The 19,590-nt window shown below is 32.6% G+C and overlaps 1 protein-coding gene across 3 annotated transcripts; it reads right to left on the bottom strand.

Annotated features, from left to right (window-relative positions):
• Positions 1-854: 854 nt before the first annotated feature.
• On the bottom strand, positions 855-18,613 carry LOC132704445 (transient receptor potential cation channel protein painless). Of its 3 annotated transcripts, none has more exons than XM_060674447.1 (7): positions 18,366-18,613; positions 7,883-8,055; positions 5,902-6,300; positions 4,337-4,860; positions 2,668-2,921; positions 2,310-2,613; positions 855-2,226 (listed from the first exon to the last, which is right to left on the bottom strand). In XM_060674447.1, exons 3-7 carry the CDS (start codon positions 6,287-6,289, stop codon positions 907-909), a joined length of 2,790 nt encoding a protein of 929 aa, XP_060530430.1. In that variant the 5' UTR covers positions 6,290-6,300; positions 7,883-8,055; positions 18,366-18,613; the 3' UTR covers positions 855-906. The 3 variants fall into 3 exon arrangements, with proteins under 3 accessions (XP_060530430.1, XP_060530431.1, XP_060530429.1); XM_060674448.1 differs by lacking the exon at positions 18,366-18,613 and adding an exon at positions 9,210-9,387; XM_060674446.1 differs by lacking the exon at positions 7,883-8,055.
• Between the last annotated feature and the right edge of the window lie 977 nt (positions 18,614-19,590).

Genomic DNA, 19,590 nt, shown 5'->3' on the forward strand with positions numbered 1-19,590 from the left:
GAGGATTTAATAATACTAATAGACTTCATAAGGTAATAATAGAAAGAGGAGTAAGACAAGGACCGGTGGTCTCTCCTATACTTTTTAACCTCTACTCGGAGAAAATCATGCAAGAGGCTATATGTGAAGAAACAGCAAGAATAAGGATAAACCGTGAACTCATAAACAATATCCGCTTTGCCAATGACACCTTGATATTAGCCCAGGGTAGCGCTACAAAGAATGATGGATAAAATTGTCAATAGCAGTGAAGAAGCTGGTCTTCCACTTAATACCAATAAGAGAAAATTCATGGTAATCAGCAAAGCAAACGTCCGGGAAAGATTGCATAATGGCAATCAGGACAAGCTAGAGCTGCATTTGCCAACATGTGAAAAGTATTCTGCGCTAGAGATCTAAACATCAAATTTAAGATCAGATTGGGCAGATACTATATTTTTTCAATCCTTTATGGAATGGAGTCGTAGACAACGAACAAAGACGACTTAAAAAGACTCTAGGCTTTTGAAATGTGGGTATACAGACGCATTTTTGGAGTTTCTTGGATAGAGAGAGTAACAAAAAAAACAAAGTAACAAGATATTAAGAGGAATGGATAAAACAACAGAGATAGTGAAGACTGTAAAGATAAGGAAACTTGCTTACCTGCGTCACGTTATGCGCGCAAAAGGGTACCACATGCTACAACTAATACAGGGAGAAATACAAGGCAAACGAAGAGTGGGGAGAAGGTCCACTTCTTGGCTGAAAAACTTAAGTGAGGGCAGCCGCGTCCAAAGTAAGAATCACCACGATGATAGACAACCTTCTTAGACCAGACGGCACATAAAGAATAAGAATGAACTTTATGAAAACTTTATTAGCATATTAGGTTACATAACAATAGATGAAGGCGTAAATATCATTTCAAAAATTACCGTTGTCTTCTAAATATCTCAATAGACTGTCCATCTTCTTTTTGAGTTCATTGATTTCGTATTCTATCTTGCCCAACTGGCAATCTTCCCTCTTAACCTTTTCATTTCTCTTAGCTTCGACAATATTATTAGTCCGTCGAATTGTATCTCTATCCAAGTAGATGGCGGTGCAGGCGGCGCAACTTTTGCATATGGACCAGGTTTTTCCTTTATTGACGCCCGGCAGACTGATCAATCCGGATTTGTTAGGGTAAAAAACCAGTTCGTAGTTGAGGTACTTAGGAAATAGACAAGCGTCTTTTGCAAGAACCTGAGTTATTTTGCACTTCCAATGGTCGGGCATGGGTAAGCAACAGCAAAAGTTGTTTATCTTTTTCAAAACGTTTACCGGAATAATATTCCCTACGAGCATGCTTTCCACGTATCTTATATGCTGTGCCCTTGCTATGTGCCCTACTAATTCGGCATCATTCTTGATCATTTGAGTATCGCTCACTGCCAAACCGTTTAAAAGGTTCAATAATATGATGGCGATCATAAAAATGAACAAGGCGAAAATGATCTTGCTCGTCACGGGGAACGTTTCGAAATTGATAGATCCCGCATCAAATTCCCCCGTCAACATGATTACCGTTTTGAAAACTGACTTGCCGGGGTTGTTAAACAAGTTATCTTCGCCTTGGTCTGTTTGGTTTACTCTCGTCGTCGGTTCACCGTTGTTGTCGGTAGTGAATAAAATGTAGAAGCTTAAAGCGAACGCTATTATAAGCAAAGAGTACCATATAAGAAATCTGAAAAAGTTGAACGAAACTGTACGGAACATAACCACATTGGTTGAGAAGTAGGGATGTTGGCCTAACATCAGCACGAGTTCAAACGCCGCTAGCAATATAGAGAGGGAAGATAACTGCTTTCTCAGATCGTCTGAAGGCGACTTAACGAATATTATCATTCCAGTTAACACAATGAGGATGATTTCTATGTAGTTTTCGAAATTTTTAAAGTATTTTTTCGGCGCTACGCATATCTGGAACACTTCACGGAACAGTAGTAGCAAGAAAGAAAGTACGAGTATTGCGTAAGAGATTTGGATGAAAATGTTGTGGATCACTGACTTTTCTTCATTTGAAAAATTCGTATAATGGGCAAAAATATAAACAACCAGCGACAGTGAGAATAATATGTAAAATATTAAGTTGGTCCAAAATAACCATTGTATTCTAAGCCACTTCATGAAAAGGAAGCTCACTATCACCGGATGTTTTAGGAGGTGTTTGAATTCTGAGGCTTTGCTCATGTACGATATAACCTGAAATAAAGAAGATCTTAAACATTGATATTGTAGCAAAAATAGTTACACAAATTTCATACCATAGCATATAAAGTACCCACCTCAGTTTCGGCAACAAGCTCTCTGTTAATATTAACATTAAAACTCGCAGCTTCGATATCGTCCACGTAACCATCACTTTTTGACCTAACATATGGAGGAATTAAAGACCGGTAAACGAAAGTAACTGCGAAATCTTCCTTGTCGATCTTCTTGTTCTGCATATCGAAAGAAACGCAATTATCCAGGTGTTTCTCCAAAGCTTCTGGCTCAATGTCTTGTATGGGCATGACGCCATATTTATTCTTTGCACCCAAAGATGCTCCCAAATCTAGAAGTTCTCGTATAATTTCTTTATCAGCGTACCTGGAAATAATGACTCGTTAATATCAATTTAACGCCCAATACCCGAATCTGTACCTGATTGCGTAATGTAGTGGTGTATTGCTGGAGTTATCCTCGTGATTTAGAATGGCTGACACTTCGTCGGGTCTGGTCTCTGATTGCTTCTTGATTTTCCTCATTAGCAACTTGTAACACTGATACTTGGAATTACAATCGTCATCTATGTACTTCAAGAGCGATATTAACACCGTGCTGGGAATTTTAATGTTTTCCCATTCGATTAGAGTTTCGAATATTTTTGAATTTCCATTTTCCGCTGCGATTTCGATCTGCAAGAATATCGTTCTAAAGTAATTGGATTGAAATTTGCAGTAATGTTTGTTGCAAAGCCGAAACAATATTATCGGCACATTGTTTTATATACAGGGTGCTATTGAAATGACATCGTATAATTTAATGGGAGAATCTGAACCTCAAACTGTTCATGTTAATTTGGGTAAAGTATATTATGCAACAATACCACACTAAACGGCATTTGAGTCAGGAGTCTATTTGGTACTAGCGGAGCGCAGAAAAGCTAGTGTTTAATAAACGAATGACTAAAAAAGTTTACCAAACGTGTTGCTTACTATACTTTTTCTAAGACCGTTAGCTTTTGAATCCATTTTTGCAAAACAACACGAATACATTCAATGACTCGTGCGGTAATATCTATGAAATGTCCGAATGGGTTCGGATCCGTGGAACAAGAAACTCATGTGGTAAAGTAACGCTTTTCGCAAGGTAGATCGGTGTATAATTAGATAATTAAAGGGAACAGAAAAATAGTATATTATTAAACAAGTTTGGTAAAGGGCATTTCTGTCACTAGTTTATGTGGCATGAGCGGAGCTAGTGTATAATAAACGAGTGAGTTAAAATGTTTACCAAACGTGTTGCGTACTATACTTTTTTTACAACCGATAGCTTTTGGGTCCATTTTTGCAAAAAAACACAACTACATTCACTGACATGACCGTAAGAATTTGTAATCGTCAAAATTCAAGCTGTGCGGTAAAAAGTCCGAAAACATACGATTGCTCCCAACCCAGTGCCGTAATATTCCGAAAATGTCCGAAGTGGCTCGGATCCGTGGGTCAAGAAACTCACGTGATAAAGTGACGTTTCCCGCAAGCTGGATCGGTGTATAATTAGACATTTTACAAGAGGGAGTAGAATATATATATATATATATATATATATATATATATATATATATATATATATATATATATATATATATATATATATATATATATATATATATATATATATATATATATATATATATATATATATATATATATATATATATATATATATGTATATATATAATGATGATATATGATTTGTAAATCGACTGCAGGGAGTTCAATTACTTGTAACAAGTGGAAAAAATCTTAGATGGTTATTAGGTTCGACGAAAAAAACATTTGCAAATTTATGATTAATGATTATACTTGCAAACATACTCGTTTATTCAAAACATGGCTTATCGGCGTCGCTACTCTGGAAATGAACAATGTTCGTGGCAAAAATCTATTTGGAACCACTTATATTACCATAAAATCATTTTTTTAATATATATATTTTTACTAAATTGTAAATACCATTGTATTTTGACGTTTGGCAGTTCTGATGGTAATGTACTATTATAGGCTGGATCGAGAAGCTTCTACACTAGTTAAAGGAAATCAGTACTCACAGGCAATAGAATGTTTTTACAGGTGTTCCTATTAGGATCTGCACCATTTTGCAGCAAATGTAACACTGCTTTATCCAATCCTCTTTCGCAGCACACCTGAAGTAAAGTCGAAGTCGAATCGACGCAGTCGGCAAAATCTCTGATATGTCCATTTTCAAAATTTACAAACGCGTCTTCGTTGCCGGCCTTAACATAACTGAACAAGATTTCTTTTCCATCGATGCTGGAATTATCTACGGGAGGCGGCAAAATACCGTCGTACAGATTTTGACTTATGATTACATTTCTGGCGGTTTTTCCTCTAAGTTGGTGCGTGTCTAAGTCCACCGGTACTACGCTGACATCGAGCATGAGTTTGATTATATGTTTATAGCCCTTTTTGGCGGCGCACAAAATCGGAGACACGTTGTTCGCGTCCCCCAAGTTGACGTTAATTCCTTTTTTGATCAGCAACTCAGCACATTTTAGAAATTCTTCCGATTCAGCGTTACCGTGCCTAATCAAGATGTGTAAAGCGTTACTGCCTGAAAACAAGAAATGCCATCGGCGTGATATAAAAGTGAGGCAAATTTTACAATAGAAAAAAACGGATGGTAATGGGGTTTCTTGTTTCTCTCTCATTTATAAGCATGAGAGAATGAGAGAATGGGGTGTATTTCAACATTATTTCAAAAAATATACTCTTATGTACATGGTGCCCAAAATAAGGTTCTCTACCACCTCAAGTTAGTTGGTAGTTACTTACCGGCAGAAAAAAAAGTGAAATAGTTTTATCTAGATTTTTTATTTTTTTTTTATATATTTAGGGCGTTCCGTTCAGTATATTATTACCATTGTTGGATTCGCCGGGAAATTCTAGATATATTTCCTGGCCTATACCGTTTTTGACAAATCTTGAATTTGATGGCAAAAATGAAGTTTACATATAATTAACAATTTTTCCTATAAGGGAAGCTTAGTTATTTTTTTATAATTTTATCTGTGTTACAACTTTGCTAGGCCGGGCACGGATAATCTAGAAATTTCCAATGCACTTTAGTAGTGTGAGGAACACTTGCGTTGAAGATCAAAAGGCCAAAAATTGTAAGTTATAAACAGAAAAAAAAATTTCAGTATATTTTTGTCACCAATACTAGAAAAAGAATTAATACAAATAATAAAACGGGTGAAAAATACGAATTCAAATGATGGGGATGGTATATCTAATGCTCTTTATCTTATTTGAAAAAACATAAATATTTTACTACGCCCATACTATATTTGGTTAACCTGGTATTCTCCAAGGACATTTTTAAGGAATCCATTATTATCCCTCTATATAAATCAGGTTTGAGAGACCAAATGTCGAATTACAGACCAATTGCGCTAGTCCTTGAAAAGTGTATTGAAAATAGATTAAAAACATTTTTAGAAAAAAAAACCTTATTCAACACTAATCAATACGGTTTTAGAAAAAATGTAGGCACGGAAGATGCGTTGATCAAGGTGCATTACATGACCAGTAGAATTTATATCGAGTTCACTGCCGAAACTATACGGTGTAAACGAAAACGTCAAGCTATTACCTTTGGCCGTAGTATTAACGTCACCAGGATTTTTCTCCAAAAGTACGTTAAGTATTTCGCTATCTGTCTTGTACGCGGCGAAATGTAAAGCTTCCCAGCCATCCGTCTCACTAAAGTCTCTTGGATTGGCTCCAAGATTTAGCAACGTTTTAACCGTCTTGGCTTCCACACCATCCTCAGAACAAGCTATCAGCAGTACCGTTTTGTTGTATTCTGGAGTGTAAATATGGCTTAATAGGTGACGATTGGACAATATTATCCTCCTTATTTTGTCAGTCTCGTTCTTTAGAACTGCTTCTAGAAGTTCGACATCAGGGGCCGGGCATATTTGACTACTGGTCCTTCGGAATTTGGGAGAGGATTTCGTTCCGTTAAGTTCTTTGTACATTTTTGCTGAAACTAAAGTTACATTTGGTATAAAATTCGAAGGTAGCATTACAAGTGAGCTTTGACAATACTAAAAAGATATAACCCATAATCTCATTACGTATGGGAAATTATTTGAAAACAACTTTTTACTTAAATATAAATCATTCCTTGATTTTTTCATTATCCGTTTTAACAAAATCACAATAAAAATATTATAATTTTATAGTTAAAATAAGATTGCTTTGACGTAATCCCCCGTAGCTCATCATATTTGCAAATCTAATAAAAGCGCTGCTTCTCTAATGGCATAATGAAGATTGCAGGTACCTATATGCCAGAATTTTATAAACGCAACCGCGCATCAATTTGTATACACGTTCAACTATAGTCGGCAATCAATTTTGTGAAATCCACATGCAATAGGTTGGGGTCGGAACTGTCTCTGTTTAAAAACTCGAGTACGCGAGACCAAACGCATCTTTACAGTGTCCGCAATTCGAGAGACGACTGGAAGATTCGACACCCAAAAAAAAGTCCTCCATAGAGAGCACTCAATAGACTAAAATGCAGAGCTTAAATTATTACTAGTGTGAATTGTGAACGATATTGTCAAAAGCGTTAGCTGTTGTTGTGAAATATAGATGTGTTATTTCCTATTTGAAATGAAAATGCAGTATATTATCTTGATCTTGGTCAACCTATAATTTGAACTATAAAAAGAAAAAATCTTAGGTAGTTTTGGTTTTGTTATTTTTCTCTCCGAAAATTCCATTGACCTGTATCGTAGATTATTTTGCGATGAAGCGGAATGAAAAATGCAAAAAGGCCAATGACGCTCTATAGAAGCGTAAATTATGCATAGAACGCTATCAATTATTTACACGAAAATTCAAATTAATAAACTCGTACTAAAACATTCGATATTGCTGTCGTTTTGAGGTGATTGCGTGTTCCTTGACGGTGTTTGTATTTTCGTATGAGAATCTATGTCGGCAAACGTGTATTGTCAATTTCAATATTCTAAATTAAAATGTATTGATTTTCGGTTTTTCAATTCAGTTAATGTTTTTTATCGTTACATTCTACTGTTTGAAAAAATATAAAAGACAAAGTCAATTTTGTTCATCAACAATAAATAAATCATGATATTGACAAACATTGATATCGCTGTCGGACATTGATTGTCTTTACTGTATAATTTTCAGACAAGACAGCAATTTCCTGTTACCAATATTGCTGAATTATTAATAAATATTGTAGGTTAAGCACGCGATGTTTATTAAGTCCTTATTTTAGAGAAATACTCAAAAGGGCACTATCTAATCTGAACGGATGTGATTAATTTGCGAACTTATCATAAAATACGATAAAAAGTATCTTTGGTATGCCAAAATGAAAATTGCCCATTGATGCTTGGCATAATAAACAATAATTTATTAGTAAGTGCAATAGGCAAAAATTAACGTGGTATAAGCGAGTGAAGGATAATTTTAATATTTTGATATGTTGTACCACATTTCTTAATTTCGTATTTAAAGTGACATCATCCCTATAGTAATTGTTATTAATAATTATTGTAAAATTAATCAGTTATTAGACGGAACCAACTTACTTGAGGTGCCATGTTGAGCAGTTTTGCCTGTTTACGCCAAATTTTGAAAAACCGTCAAATTGTGCAAATTACACAAAATTGCTAAATATAAATTTTAGAACCACTTTTTCCTTACTAATTTAAAACAAGCTCAGTAACAGAGACGAAGTATGGTATTACGGAAACCGACGGTCCTAGAAATTAAAAAAAAAAGTAAATCAGCAAAGAGAAAATGCTGGTAATTCTTTTCAAGTTTCTGGTCGCCAGGGGCGTAATTACTGAATTGATTTTTAAAACTAGGTTTCTGCAAAATGTTAGTTAGTTAGAGTGAGCATCGTTCTAAAGCTGAAAAAATCAGTTATATTTTAATCTCTAAAAGGACAGTGGTGGGAGGTGTGAACATTTTCGAAAACTAAATCAATAACTCCAAAAATAAACTTGGAGTCGTTGAAAAGGATTTGAGGCAATTGCAATTACGTTTTCTGAAACAATCGCAAACAAACATCTGAAAAAATATACAATATATGACTTTTTTAGTCAAATAAGGGCCAAATAATGCGCATCTCAATATTTTATCCTAACTTAAATTGGAAATAAAAGAAAAAAAATCAATTTTGTGAAGCATTTCCACTTGCAGAATTGAAAGAAAGAAGTTATTACTTATGATATTTAACGTCGATATAAAATATACTTATTTACCTTTATCGTTTTTTTAAGTGCCCTTGAAACCCACAAAAGTATAAAAGTACCCTAAACTAACCAACTTTTAATATTCCGTTTTCAAGTTATTTAGTATTATTAGTTAACTAACCAAAATTGGTCAACTGTTGTCAACTAATTTTATTTTTCGTCGCTCCTAACACGTCGATACTTAGCACTACATGGCCCTATTTTTCACCACTTTGCTCCATTTTCTTTCTAAAAAGCGATATCTACACGCTTAACTCTTTTTGTCTGAAGATTTAATAGGATCTGCACATATTCTGATGCAATCAAATCAAATGCCACATCACATTTTTTGATGATCTTTCAGCGGTCATGTTGGTCGTTGAATGCCACAATTGCTTAAAAACGAGATTTTAAATCTAGCGCATGCGCATGTTAAATAGACCTTCTCAAAATTGTTCCTGTATTATAAACATAGATAGGCCCCCTATATCTCTAGTAGCTGATTTTGAGATGCCTTATTCATTAATTAAATGGTTTTCCACATTTTACTACTTAAATACCTCAATAGTTAATAAAATTACTTAGTTTTCTACAATTGATTAGTTAATAATAAAACGTAACGTTAGTAAAAAGCTCCTTTATTCATATTTTTGGTTAGATTAAAGAAGTTTTCACTGACCCGTGTTCGACTATCTAATGAAGTAAAAAACGTCATATCGTTTTTTTTTCAGATTTTCTTGCGTTCAGAAACTTTTTTTTTCAAGTTTCCGTCCTTGCATCTTGTTCACCTTACCGTATCCTTACTGGGACACCCCTTATAACCAAGATTGGTCTTAGGTTGGTACGCAAGCAGAAAATTTGTGTATGAATCATTGAGGTTTTACTTTACTGAATGTTTTCTTGAGTGATACTGCCTTTCCTGTAAACCGAAGAAAATGCAATTCAAGGTGACTAACTTCGTTATTATAAACTAAATGCATGATGCGGTTAACATTTACAAAGAATATGATCATTAGCCGTATTTAAAACAGTTTTTTAACTTATATTTTCTCCGCGGCGCACAACATTAACAACATTTGTCGCATCGTTTATATTAAATTAGTACACATGGCAAGATAATTGTCTACGAGCCAATCGTTTTATAGTAGGAACGGTTTTATTACGTTTTTATTTAAAATTCCGGGCAGTCTGCGCTAATTTTTTTATAGATAATATAAATATTTAAATTTGAATGTGCCTAGGTATCGGTAATGTAATATAAAATTTGTTATTTATACAGAGTTATTGTTGTTTTTAAAGATAATCGATTGTTTTTTTTTTGTTTTAGAAGGCAATCAAAGAGGAGTCACACTGAGCGGTTTTCAGTGCCTTTTAGTCAATTATCTTAAAAAAAAAGGGAAGTATACTGCATTATCTTTCCGGTTTTCACGTCCAATTAACATGTTCTACATAATTGCATATTAGTTATCGCGAGTTGAGCTGAAACTAATCTACGCAAATTGTTTTACCGTATAAAACCGTATAAATATCGGTCAGATGTTTGTTGTTTTCACCACTCGAAGTATTGTGCATACCTAAACAAAAGATTTTATTTCAGAGAATTAACGTAAACTCAGTCAGCGCAAATTAAACGTTAAGTACCTAAATAAAACTTGAAATTATTCATATGTTTTTAAACCAGTTCAATAAAACTGTATATTAATAGCTTCTTTAAACGAATTTGGCAATTCAATGCAATGAAATCGTCTGGTGATACAAAACCTTCGAAAGCCACACCATATATAAGCTTATTACTTAAAAACGCATTTAAAATTTGAAATTTAAATTCAATTTTAAAATGTAAATGCGTCTCAATTCAACTCGTTTTGAGACCGTTCATTATTTTGCAATACCGGGACTACTGTGTCTAATGAACATAAGAAAGGCGACGCAACCGTGACTACTTTAACAACTTCCTTTTGAATTCGAATTTAGTAACGTCACGTTTCGACACCGATGGTTTTTGTTAACGGGTGACCTCTTCACGATATTAGTTTTGTTCCCAATTTCCCTAACTCGTGGTATCAAAAAACGATTGAAAAGTCAAGATAGTTTTAGATTTATAAATTTTTTGTTGTCCAATTATGGTTTAATAAAATGGGGAGAATGAACAAAAAAAAACCTCAGTATACAGGGTGTGACTTCTTATTTCACATAAAGGGTAGTTAGTTATAAAAACGTTGGCAGATATCGCTCTACAAATATGGTGGAAAAATAATATTTTTTATTTTTTATCTTAAAAAAGAAAATATATAAAACAAGAAAATATTACTGAATAAAAATACACTATCCGCATATATATTTAAAAAAATTTAAAGAAAAACGTAAGCAAAAAAAATAAATTTCGATAGCTGGGTTCTCGTCCCCTGCAATTTTTCATAAAACTTAGTTTCCAAATAAAAAAGTGAATGTAAACCATTGCATGTAATTGCTTTTAAAAATGTATTGTATTTCTAACTGGTCATTTTTTGATGGTAGACACGATTCAATTTTTTCGAGCATTATGAGCTTCAGTATTTTGGTGGAATTTTGTTTTTAAATGTTTTTTTTAATTTTGATACAATAAACTATACTTTTTAGTGTTTGTTGTGTTGTTTGTTGGTGCAGTCAAAATCTATCATCCCAATACCAAAAAGAAAGAAATTATATTAATTTATGTATTCTCTGAACATAATTTTTGTGCATTTGTCTTACATTTAGAGTTAAATTAGGTTCCTTTTTTACAAATTGATTATTGCCTTATTTTATAGTAATTCTTAATTTTCGTGATTCAATGTTGCATAATCCACAGTTTTTTTAACAAATTGACCATTGGCATTTTTAAAAACTGTATTTGGGCCTAACTTTCATCTGCAATTACTTGCGATGGAGAAATGAGAAAAGAAATGAGCCATTATTTCCTTTTTTTTCAGAAATATCCTGTGCGATATTTATTATCCCATATGTTTTATTTACACATTTGAGAGTCATCTTTGGTGATTTTGACTTTATTTTGCATTTTTCATGGAGTTTAAACCTATGCGTTTATGAAAAAAAAAGCTTTGCGCGGATTTACACGCACAAATTCGGAAAAAATATAAAAATAATATATGTATATATATATATATATATATATATATATATATATATATATACATATATATATATATATATATATATATATATATATATATATATATATATATATATATATATATATATAACAAATTTTAGTTAATTGGGGTATCGGTCCTGATGAGGGCTCAAATAAAAGGCTTTTGTGCTACACCAAGCTTTCGAAAATGTTTATTTTCTTCTTCAGGGGCTACAACATGAAAGCGGCTCTTAGTTATTTAATACTAAAGTCTTATAGTTAAAGTACTTACTGCTACAGTGCCATTATAGGCCAACACCAAACTCATCCGGATAACAGAAAGAATCAAATACGACCGTTAATTATTATAACCGAGGGCAGCCATCTAGACGAAATTGTTATTACATTTTATTTAAACGAATTTTACTTCATCCGCAAAACGCAAATGATGGAAAGGTTTTATTAGTATGACCACCGCCAGCCGTCCAGTTTTTTTCCTTTCTTTTTTTTTTCCCCTTTTTGTTACCTCCTTTTTGCTTACAAGGCCCTAATGTATAGAGGCTTGGGACTATTTTTCTAAATTATAATTACATTGTGACGACACTATTATCAGCAAACGCAATTCGATTGACGGTTGGTTGTAAAGTTAAGACATTAGAGTAGATCACACTGAGGCCATCAATAAAAGATCTTTTACCAGGTTGAATAACAAATTAATTAATTTAGAAATATCACTCACTATTTCAACTATCAATCGTATAGAAAAATCACTGAAACAAGTAAGAGAGAAAGTTTTGACATTGATTCCGGGTGATGTTGTTGACGAATTTGGTAAAAGACAATAAGGGTCATGTGATAAAAAATTCAAAACCATCAAAAAAAAGAACATAAACAAATTTCAAAACTTGAAGTCGCAACAGCATCACTTAACAATCAAAACACAAGATAATTGGGTTAAGAATATTTCAGAGGTTGAGGTCCCGGATGATGTCTTGAGGTTTCTCTCTTTAGGTTCGAAATTTGCCGTGCCACCAAGATGCAATGAAATCTCAGTCAAACGTTTAATTGCTGATGTAGAAACTATAATTAAAGTTGTACCAGAGAACGCAAAAAATACTGTAAGAGCTAAGTTTACTAATGTATTGACTAATTTTTTAAAACAACCGGCAAAGCGTAGCTATATAGACATTTTGTTAAAAAAGACAAAAAAATTTTTTAAGGATCACGCTGAGTTGGTCGTTTCTAGGGCCGATAAAGGGAATGTGACAGTTATTATGTCTAAAGATACATACATTCAAAAATCAAACGAAATTCTGATGGATCGGACCTATTACGAGCGTCTCAGATGCGATCCTACATTTACTTACCAACAAAAAGCTAACAAACTTGTCAAATCATTAAAAGATCAAAAACAATTAACAAATGAGGTAGCCAAAACATTAAATATATATAATCAAACTTGTCCTAAATTTTATGGCTTACCCAAAATACATAAACCCCAATGGTCCTTAAGACCGATAATTTCATCAATTAATGCTCCGAACAGTAAACTGGCTTCATTGTTGACTCAGGTTTTAACCAAAGCATATTATAAGAATAATGATTATTTCACAGGTGATTCATTTGAGTTTTCTTCATTTATCAATGACAAACAATTACCTAATAAGTATGTTCTTGTGAGCTTGGATGTCGTCTCTTTATTTAGTAATATTCCATATAATTTGGTAGAAAAAAGTATAAAAAAACATTGGAACAGAATTAGAAACCACACTGATTTGTCACAAATTAGTTTCCTGAAGATACTTCAGTTTGTCTTTGATACAACGTATTTTAGATTTAACAATGAATTTTACAAACAAAAATTAGGTACACCGATGGGTGCCATCATTTCTCCAATATTAGCTCAATACGTTATGGATGACCTACTTGAGGTGTGCGTAGATAAGCTGTCGTTTCAGTTACCATTTCTGAAAAAATATGTGGATGATATAATTACTTCCATACCTGAAAGTTGCGTGAGGGAAACGCTCACAGTGTTTAACAGCTATGATGCACACATACAATTTACAGTAGAGGAGGAAATTGATAAAAGCGTACCATTTCTGGACACTAAAGTGATCCGGAACAACGATAACAAAATTATATTAGATTGGTACATAAAACCGACCAGTTCGGGGAGATATATGAATTTCCACTCTTACCATACAACGAAAACAAAAATAAATTTGGTCATAGCATTAAAGACACGAATCGAGAGGATTTCTCACCCATCACTAAGACAAAAAAATCTTAATAAGCTTTACGACATGCTGATTAACAACTCATACCCAAGTAGGTTAACTAAAAAATTGTTATATAGCACGACCCCACTAAGAGCTCCAAACCCGCGGAACACGGTCGTCCACTCAGATAGCCCAGGAATGGACGATCAGAGATGTTTTTATTTTTCATTGCCATACATTAAAGAATTAACGACCACACTCACAAAAATTCTGAGAGCACAAACAAATATTAAGATAGCATATAAACAAACAAAAACATTGGGGAGTGTCTTTAGCAAACTAAAAGATAAGGATGAGGTACAAAAGAATTCAGAAGTAATTTATAGCATCCCCTGTAATCAGTGTGATCAGGTATACATAGGACAGACATCGCGAGTACTTAAAGATAGAATTACGTCACACAAGAGTGATTGCAGACTCAATAAGAACACCTGTTCATTAGCAACACACTCTAACCAAATGGATCACGATGTTAACTTTGTTGAAACAAAAATTCTCCATAAAGAAAGCAACTACAACAAAAGAGCAACTTTGGAAATGGTGGAGATTTTCTTGGAACCGAAATCGGTCAATAAAAGATCTGACGTTGATGGCCTCAGTGTGATCTACTCTAATGTCTTAACTTTACAACCAACCGTCAATCGAATTGCGTTTGCTGATAATAGTGTCGTCACAATGTAATTATAATTTAGAAAAATAGTCCCAAGCCTTTATACATTAGGGCTTTGTAAGCAAAAAGGAGGTAACAAAAAGGGGAAAAAAAAAAGAAAGGAAAAAAACTGGACGGCTGGCGGTGGTCATACTAATAAAACCTTTCCATCATTTGCGTTTTGCGGATGAAGTAAAATTCGTTTAAATAAAATGTAATAACAATTTCGTCTAGATGGCTGCCCTCGGTTATAATAATTAACGGTCGTATTTGATTCTTTCTGTTATCCGGATGAGTTTGGTGTTGGCCTATAATGGCACTGTAGCAGTAAGTACTTTAACTATAAGACTTTAGTATTAAATAACTAAGAGACGCTTTCATATTGTAGCCCCTGAAGAAGAAAATAAACATTTTCGAAAGCTTGGTGTAGCACAAAAGCCTTTTATTTGAGCCCTCATCAGGACCGATACCCCAATTAACTAAAATTTGTTGTTCAACTAGCCGGTCACGACTACCGTTTTGTGTATATATATATATATATATATATATATATATATATATATATATATATATATATGCATACTTCAATGGTGAAAATAGTTTTAACATTTACATCTTCTAACACATGTTGGCAATGACTTTCATTTTATTTTTAAGTGAGTAAACTCTACCACCACCTTGCTTTGGAAATATTTTTCTGGCTTTACAAACATTAAAATCACACACCCGTAGTATCTAAACGAAATAAATAAAATATCCTATTACTAATGAAATATTGACGTGAAATATCCAATAACTTTTCCCGATATAATGAATTTTATTAGGTCAGAAACGAGACTCATCTGAATCATCTATAAATTTTTATTGCCAATAACGCAGCTAATTAATTAGGTTACGTTTAGTAATATATATATATATATATATATATATATATATATATATATATATATATATATATATATATATATATATATATATATATATATATATATTTCTTTTTTTTATCGGCGAAATTTCTTGCAATTTGCAGAAATAATAATTAATAATAATTTAGTTGGATGCTGTCAAACAGTTGAATTTTGAAACAACATTTTCAATTATCTTCTAAACAATTAATAATGATAATAATAATAAATGATCTATTCAAGCGTAACCTATGAATAAATTTAAACAATATAATAATAAATAAAATAAAATGCGTATATGCAATCTCCGTAGTAAAATAATTCAGCATTATTGAATTAAAACTAATTTTATTGGACAATTAAATGATTAGATAATAAATTGTTCATTAAATTCACAATGTGTGTAAATAAGCAATGTCAAATAAAACAACAAGAAAAGCCTCAAGGGGTGACAAAGCCCACTACATCTTTTTTTATATACTAAATATTTTAATTTTTTTAGATTTTAAATTATATTGCATTTGACATTGGTTTCGTCATGAAAATATGCATCCAAACAACTTGATATACGGCAAATAAATTTCTCGAAGAATGTATAAGGCGTTCCATTAAAAAATAATTTTGATTGAAATTTCAAAATCAGCCAGATTTAAAAGAAGCCTCACTGTTCCACCTAACTCTGCGTATTTTTTTATTTTATAAAGTGGAGGGAATTGAATTAGACTATTCCTATCATTTTTCTTAATCAAATTTAAGGAAAAACTTATGCAATGATATAAAACATGTTTTTATTTTCTCAATTATTTAGAAACTTTTGTCTCTTGTAATTTTTTCATATTACTATAGTTCCCAAAAACCTAATTAATTAGCTGCGTTATTGGCAATAAAAATTTATAGATGAATCACATGAGTCTCGTTTCTGACCTAATAAAATTCATTATATCGGGAAAAGTTATTGGATATTTCACGTCAATATTTCATTAGTAAATGTCATAATAGGATATTTTATTTATTTCGTTTAGATACTACGGGTGTGTGATTTTAATGTTTGTAAAGCCAGAAAAATATTTCCAAAGCAAGGTGGTAGGTAGAGTTTACTCACTTAAAAATAAAATAAAAGTCACTGCCAACATGTGTTAGAAGATGTAAATGTTAAAACTATTTTCACCATTGAAGTATGCACATTTCAGAATGAGAAAGAGAGATGACTCCAAAATTTCAGCCACCCACACCGTTGGGAAAGTTTTTGAGAGAATACTAGTAAATTACAATTGCGCAACTGTCATGTCCTAATTCCTATTATGTTTTATTATAAATCTTATAAGTGTAAGTAAAAAACAAAAAAAAGACCTTGTGCTTAACATGTATATAATATGTGGTTGATGAAATCGAAAAAGACTTTTTTTTTGAAAATCACCTAATTCAACAAAAATATTTTTTCCTTTTTCCGTACAAGTTGCTGACCTTCCATCGACCATCAACCACTCTGTATACCAATGCCGGAAATAATTATTAAACTGTCCCAAAAACGGAATTCAAGATATGTACGCACGGGAATGAATATAATAACGTGCGCTGACCTTTGAGTAACGCTGCAGTTTAGGTTACTGTGGCGAAAACTAACACAGGCCTTTTTAAATTGAAGACTGGAAATTGTTGCTCTAAACGGTGACAAATGGCGTTACGTCATCCGATCCAAATTGGGAACACAGTCTGCAGGTTTCCGTTTCTTATTGATAAATATAAACAAGTGGCTACGGTTTATATGCTTTATATAGTTTATATATTCTATGTTTGAAGCACTACTTATAGTGTCCTGAAATTTTTTAGCAGTAATATCCTACTTCTCAATAATTTTTGCTAGTAAATATATTCTACCTTAAAAATACATTAGAACCTCGAATAGAACTTAAATTTATTAGAGTGGATGGATATGGAGCTCATTTTATTATATTTATTTATTTTGTAAATGGGAGGGATGCTTCTATGCTTCTACTTCCACAACAGTGGCAGAACTACCTGGTGCAAAACTCCTCGTATGAGATTATCAAAAATGAAATAACCCATTTGGAAAGTATTGTACCTATTGGCCCGACCAGAAATGCCATATTATAATATATTTTCTAGTAATCCAAATTCGAAATTATTATTGAAACTTCTCTACACCTTACCACCAACCGACCTAGAGAAGTACAATTAAGCGCACCGCCATAAATGTAACTAATAAAACATGAAATTCAAAATGACCTGATGGTTCGTGAGATTGCATTTAGAAACTTAATGAACTCGAAAAATGGAAGATTTGCCTAATCTCCTTTTTTTTTTTAATTTAGCGAAAAAGCCAACTAATTTATATTTGAAACAGAAAATTGTTATTTATTTCATATAAATGGAGCAGCCGGCGTGATTTTAAACTACAATTGCTTTTGGGCCGTCACGTTCTAATCCGGTTTTCCTACTTATACTAATTTCCTCCGTTTGAATAGCGTTTCGTACTTGTAAGAGTAAACTTTGATACCAATACAGTTTGGGTACACAAGGCGCTTAGATATCTCCAATCTTTGTATATAGGTGAACAATGTAATGAAAATCGTTAAATTGTATTATTACGCAAAACTTGTAGTTGCCTTTTATTACACTACACTATTTGTACTTTTTGGTTACTTTGCCGTTGTGTGCTGGTACTGGGACGTAAATCATTGTTAAATATTCATGCCAGCCCATCCAAAATTTTCCACCTCCACTTCCACCAACCATGACATCATCCTACTACCACTTTTCAAAAAATATCTCTTAGCACGACTAATGATCGTAACTGCGCAGAGCCTATGCCCCCGGGGCAATATATTACCTAGATGGTTTCCATTTTTCACAAAGAAATACTTACTTAGTTGTATTTATTCCACACAAAACAAATGCACTAAAGAAAGTGGTCCATGTTACACTGGAATTATCCCAAAGCGACACTCCATTAACCACAAAACCAGATAATAATCACAATTTTTCGCCCAATTGGAGCCGTTTATGCATTATATTAAACGCATAATTTTGTTCAGTGATGTATGCCGTGACAAGTGCCGCGAAAACACTTTGTATAATATGAAATCAGCAGGAAATTCAACAGCCACAACAGTGTCCGTCACTGGTGCGCGCGATTGCAGAAGCCAGGCTTCGAACCTGTCGGGTTTCGGGGAAAAGAGGGGGCACACAGCGTACAATACCGGGATAATTTTTCGTTAATAATAATAATTTTACGAGAATTATTAAATCGAAGTAATATTTTTACTTTGATGTAATTTTCATTAACTATTTACTTCTGGTTTTATTCCATTAAGAAGGCAAAGGCAAAAAGAAAAGGAAAAATTTACGTAGCAACTAACACCTGGCGTGAGAAAAAAGTGTGAAAATATAACTAGACATACTCAAAAAAGAAACTTAAATTTTCACTTACTTTTTGAGAAAAGAGATCGAGATTTAAATTTTATTGAATTGTTCTTTTTTGCAGTTTTTCCAAAGGCTAATACTTTCAGTAGAATTTCGTAATAAACAACTTGTAGAAGAAATAAATTTCTTTTTATTATTTCAATTAATTTTCAATTTTTAGTTATTATTTTTATTAATTTGATTTAATTATTTTATTCGTATTAATTCTTTTCTTAAAACATGAAATAATTTATGTAGTTAACATAACTACAAAAAAAATAAATGCAATGCAGTTTAACCAAATTGATAGAGTACAATATACAATATCCTTTTATTTGAAATTGTAAAATTTCTTATGCTAACCTTAAAGCTTAATTTTATCTCGAAAATAAATGAAAAACCTTTACACAAAATACCACTTTCTTAAATGCTGTTCACAAAGAGGATAAAAATCATATTTACCAAAAAAAAACCTTGTAAATAAAAGCGAAACTATAATTTTATCGATATAAGGCAAGATTTTTTCCCTTTTTTTTTTAGGAGCTATTTTGTTGCGGTTCCATTTCAATCAAAAAGTTTTCTAAAATTAACCTCTTTCTTAAAAACTGCGCAAATACAATTTTTATTAAGTAATCATGGTAAAAGATTTTAGTATTTTGTAAATTTCAAGTTGTAGTTATTATTTTTAT

This window comes from Cylas formicarius, unplaced genomic scaffold (genome assembly GCF_029955315.1).
Source record: "Cylas formicarius isolate icCylForm1 unplaced genomic scaffold, icCylForm1.1 PGA_scaffold_7__23_contigs__length_41026272, whole genome shotgun sequence".
Taxonomy (NCBI): Eukaryota; Metazoa; Arthropoda; class Insecta; order Coleoptera; family Brentidae; genus Cylas; species Cylas formicarius.

Coding starts and splice junctions, on each gene's coding strand:
- LOC132704445 (XM_060674446.1), bottom strand. CDS start 6,289: ATGTACAAAGAACTTAACGGAACGAAATCCTCTCCCAAATTCCGAAGG. Junction 4,861..5,901: donor CGTTAATACTACGGCCAAAG/GTAATAGCTTGA, acceptor TCTTGTTTTCAG/GCAGTAACGCTTTACACATC. Junction 2,227..2,309: donor AGCTTGTTGCCGAAACTGAG/GTGGGTACTTTA, acceptor TCTTTATTTCAG/GTTATATCGTACATGAGCAA.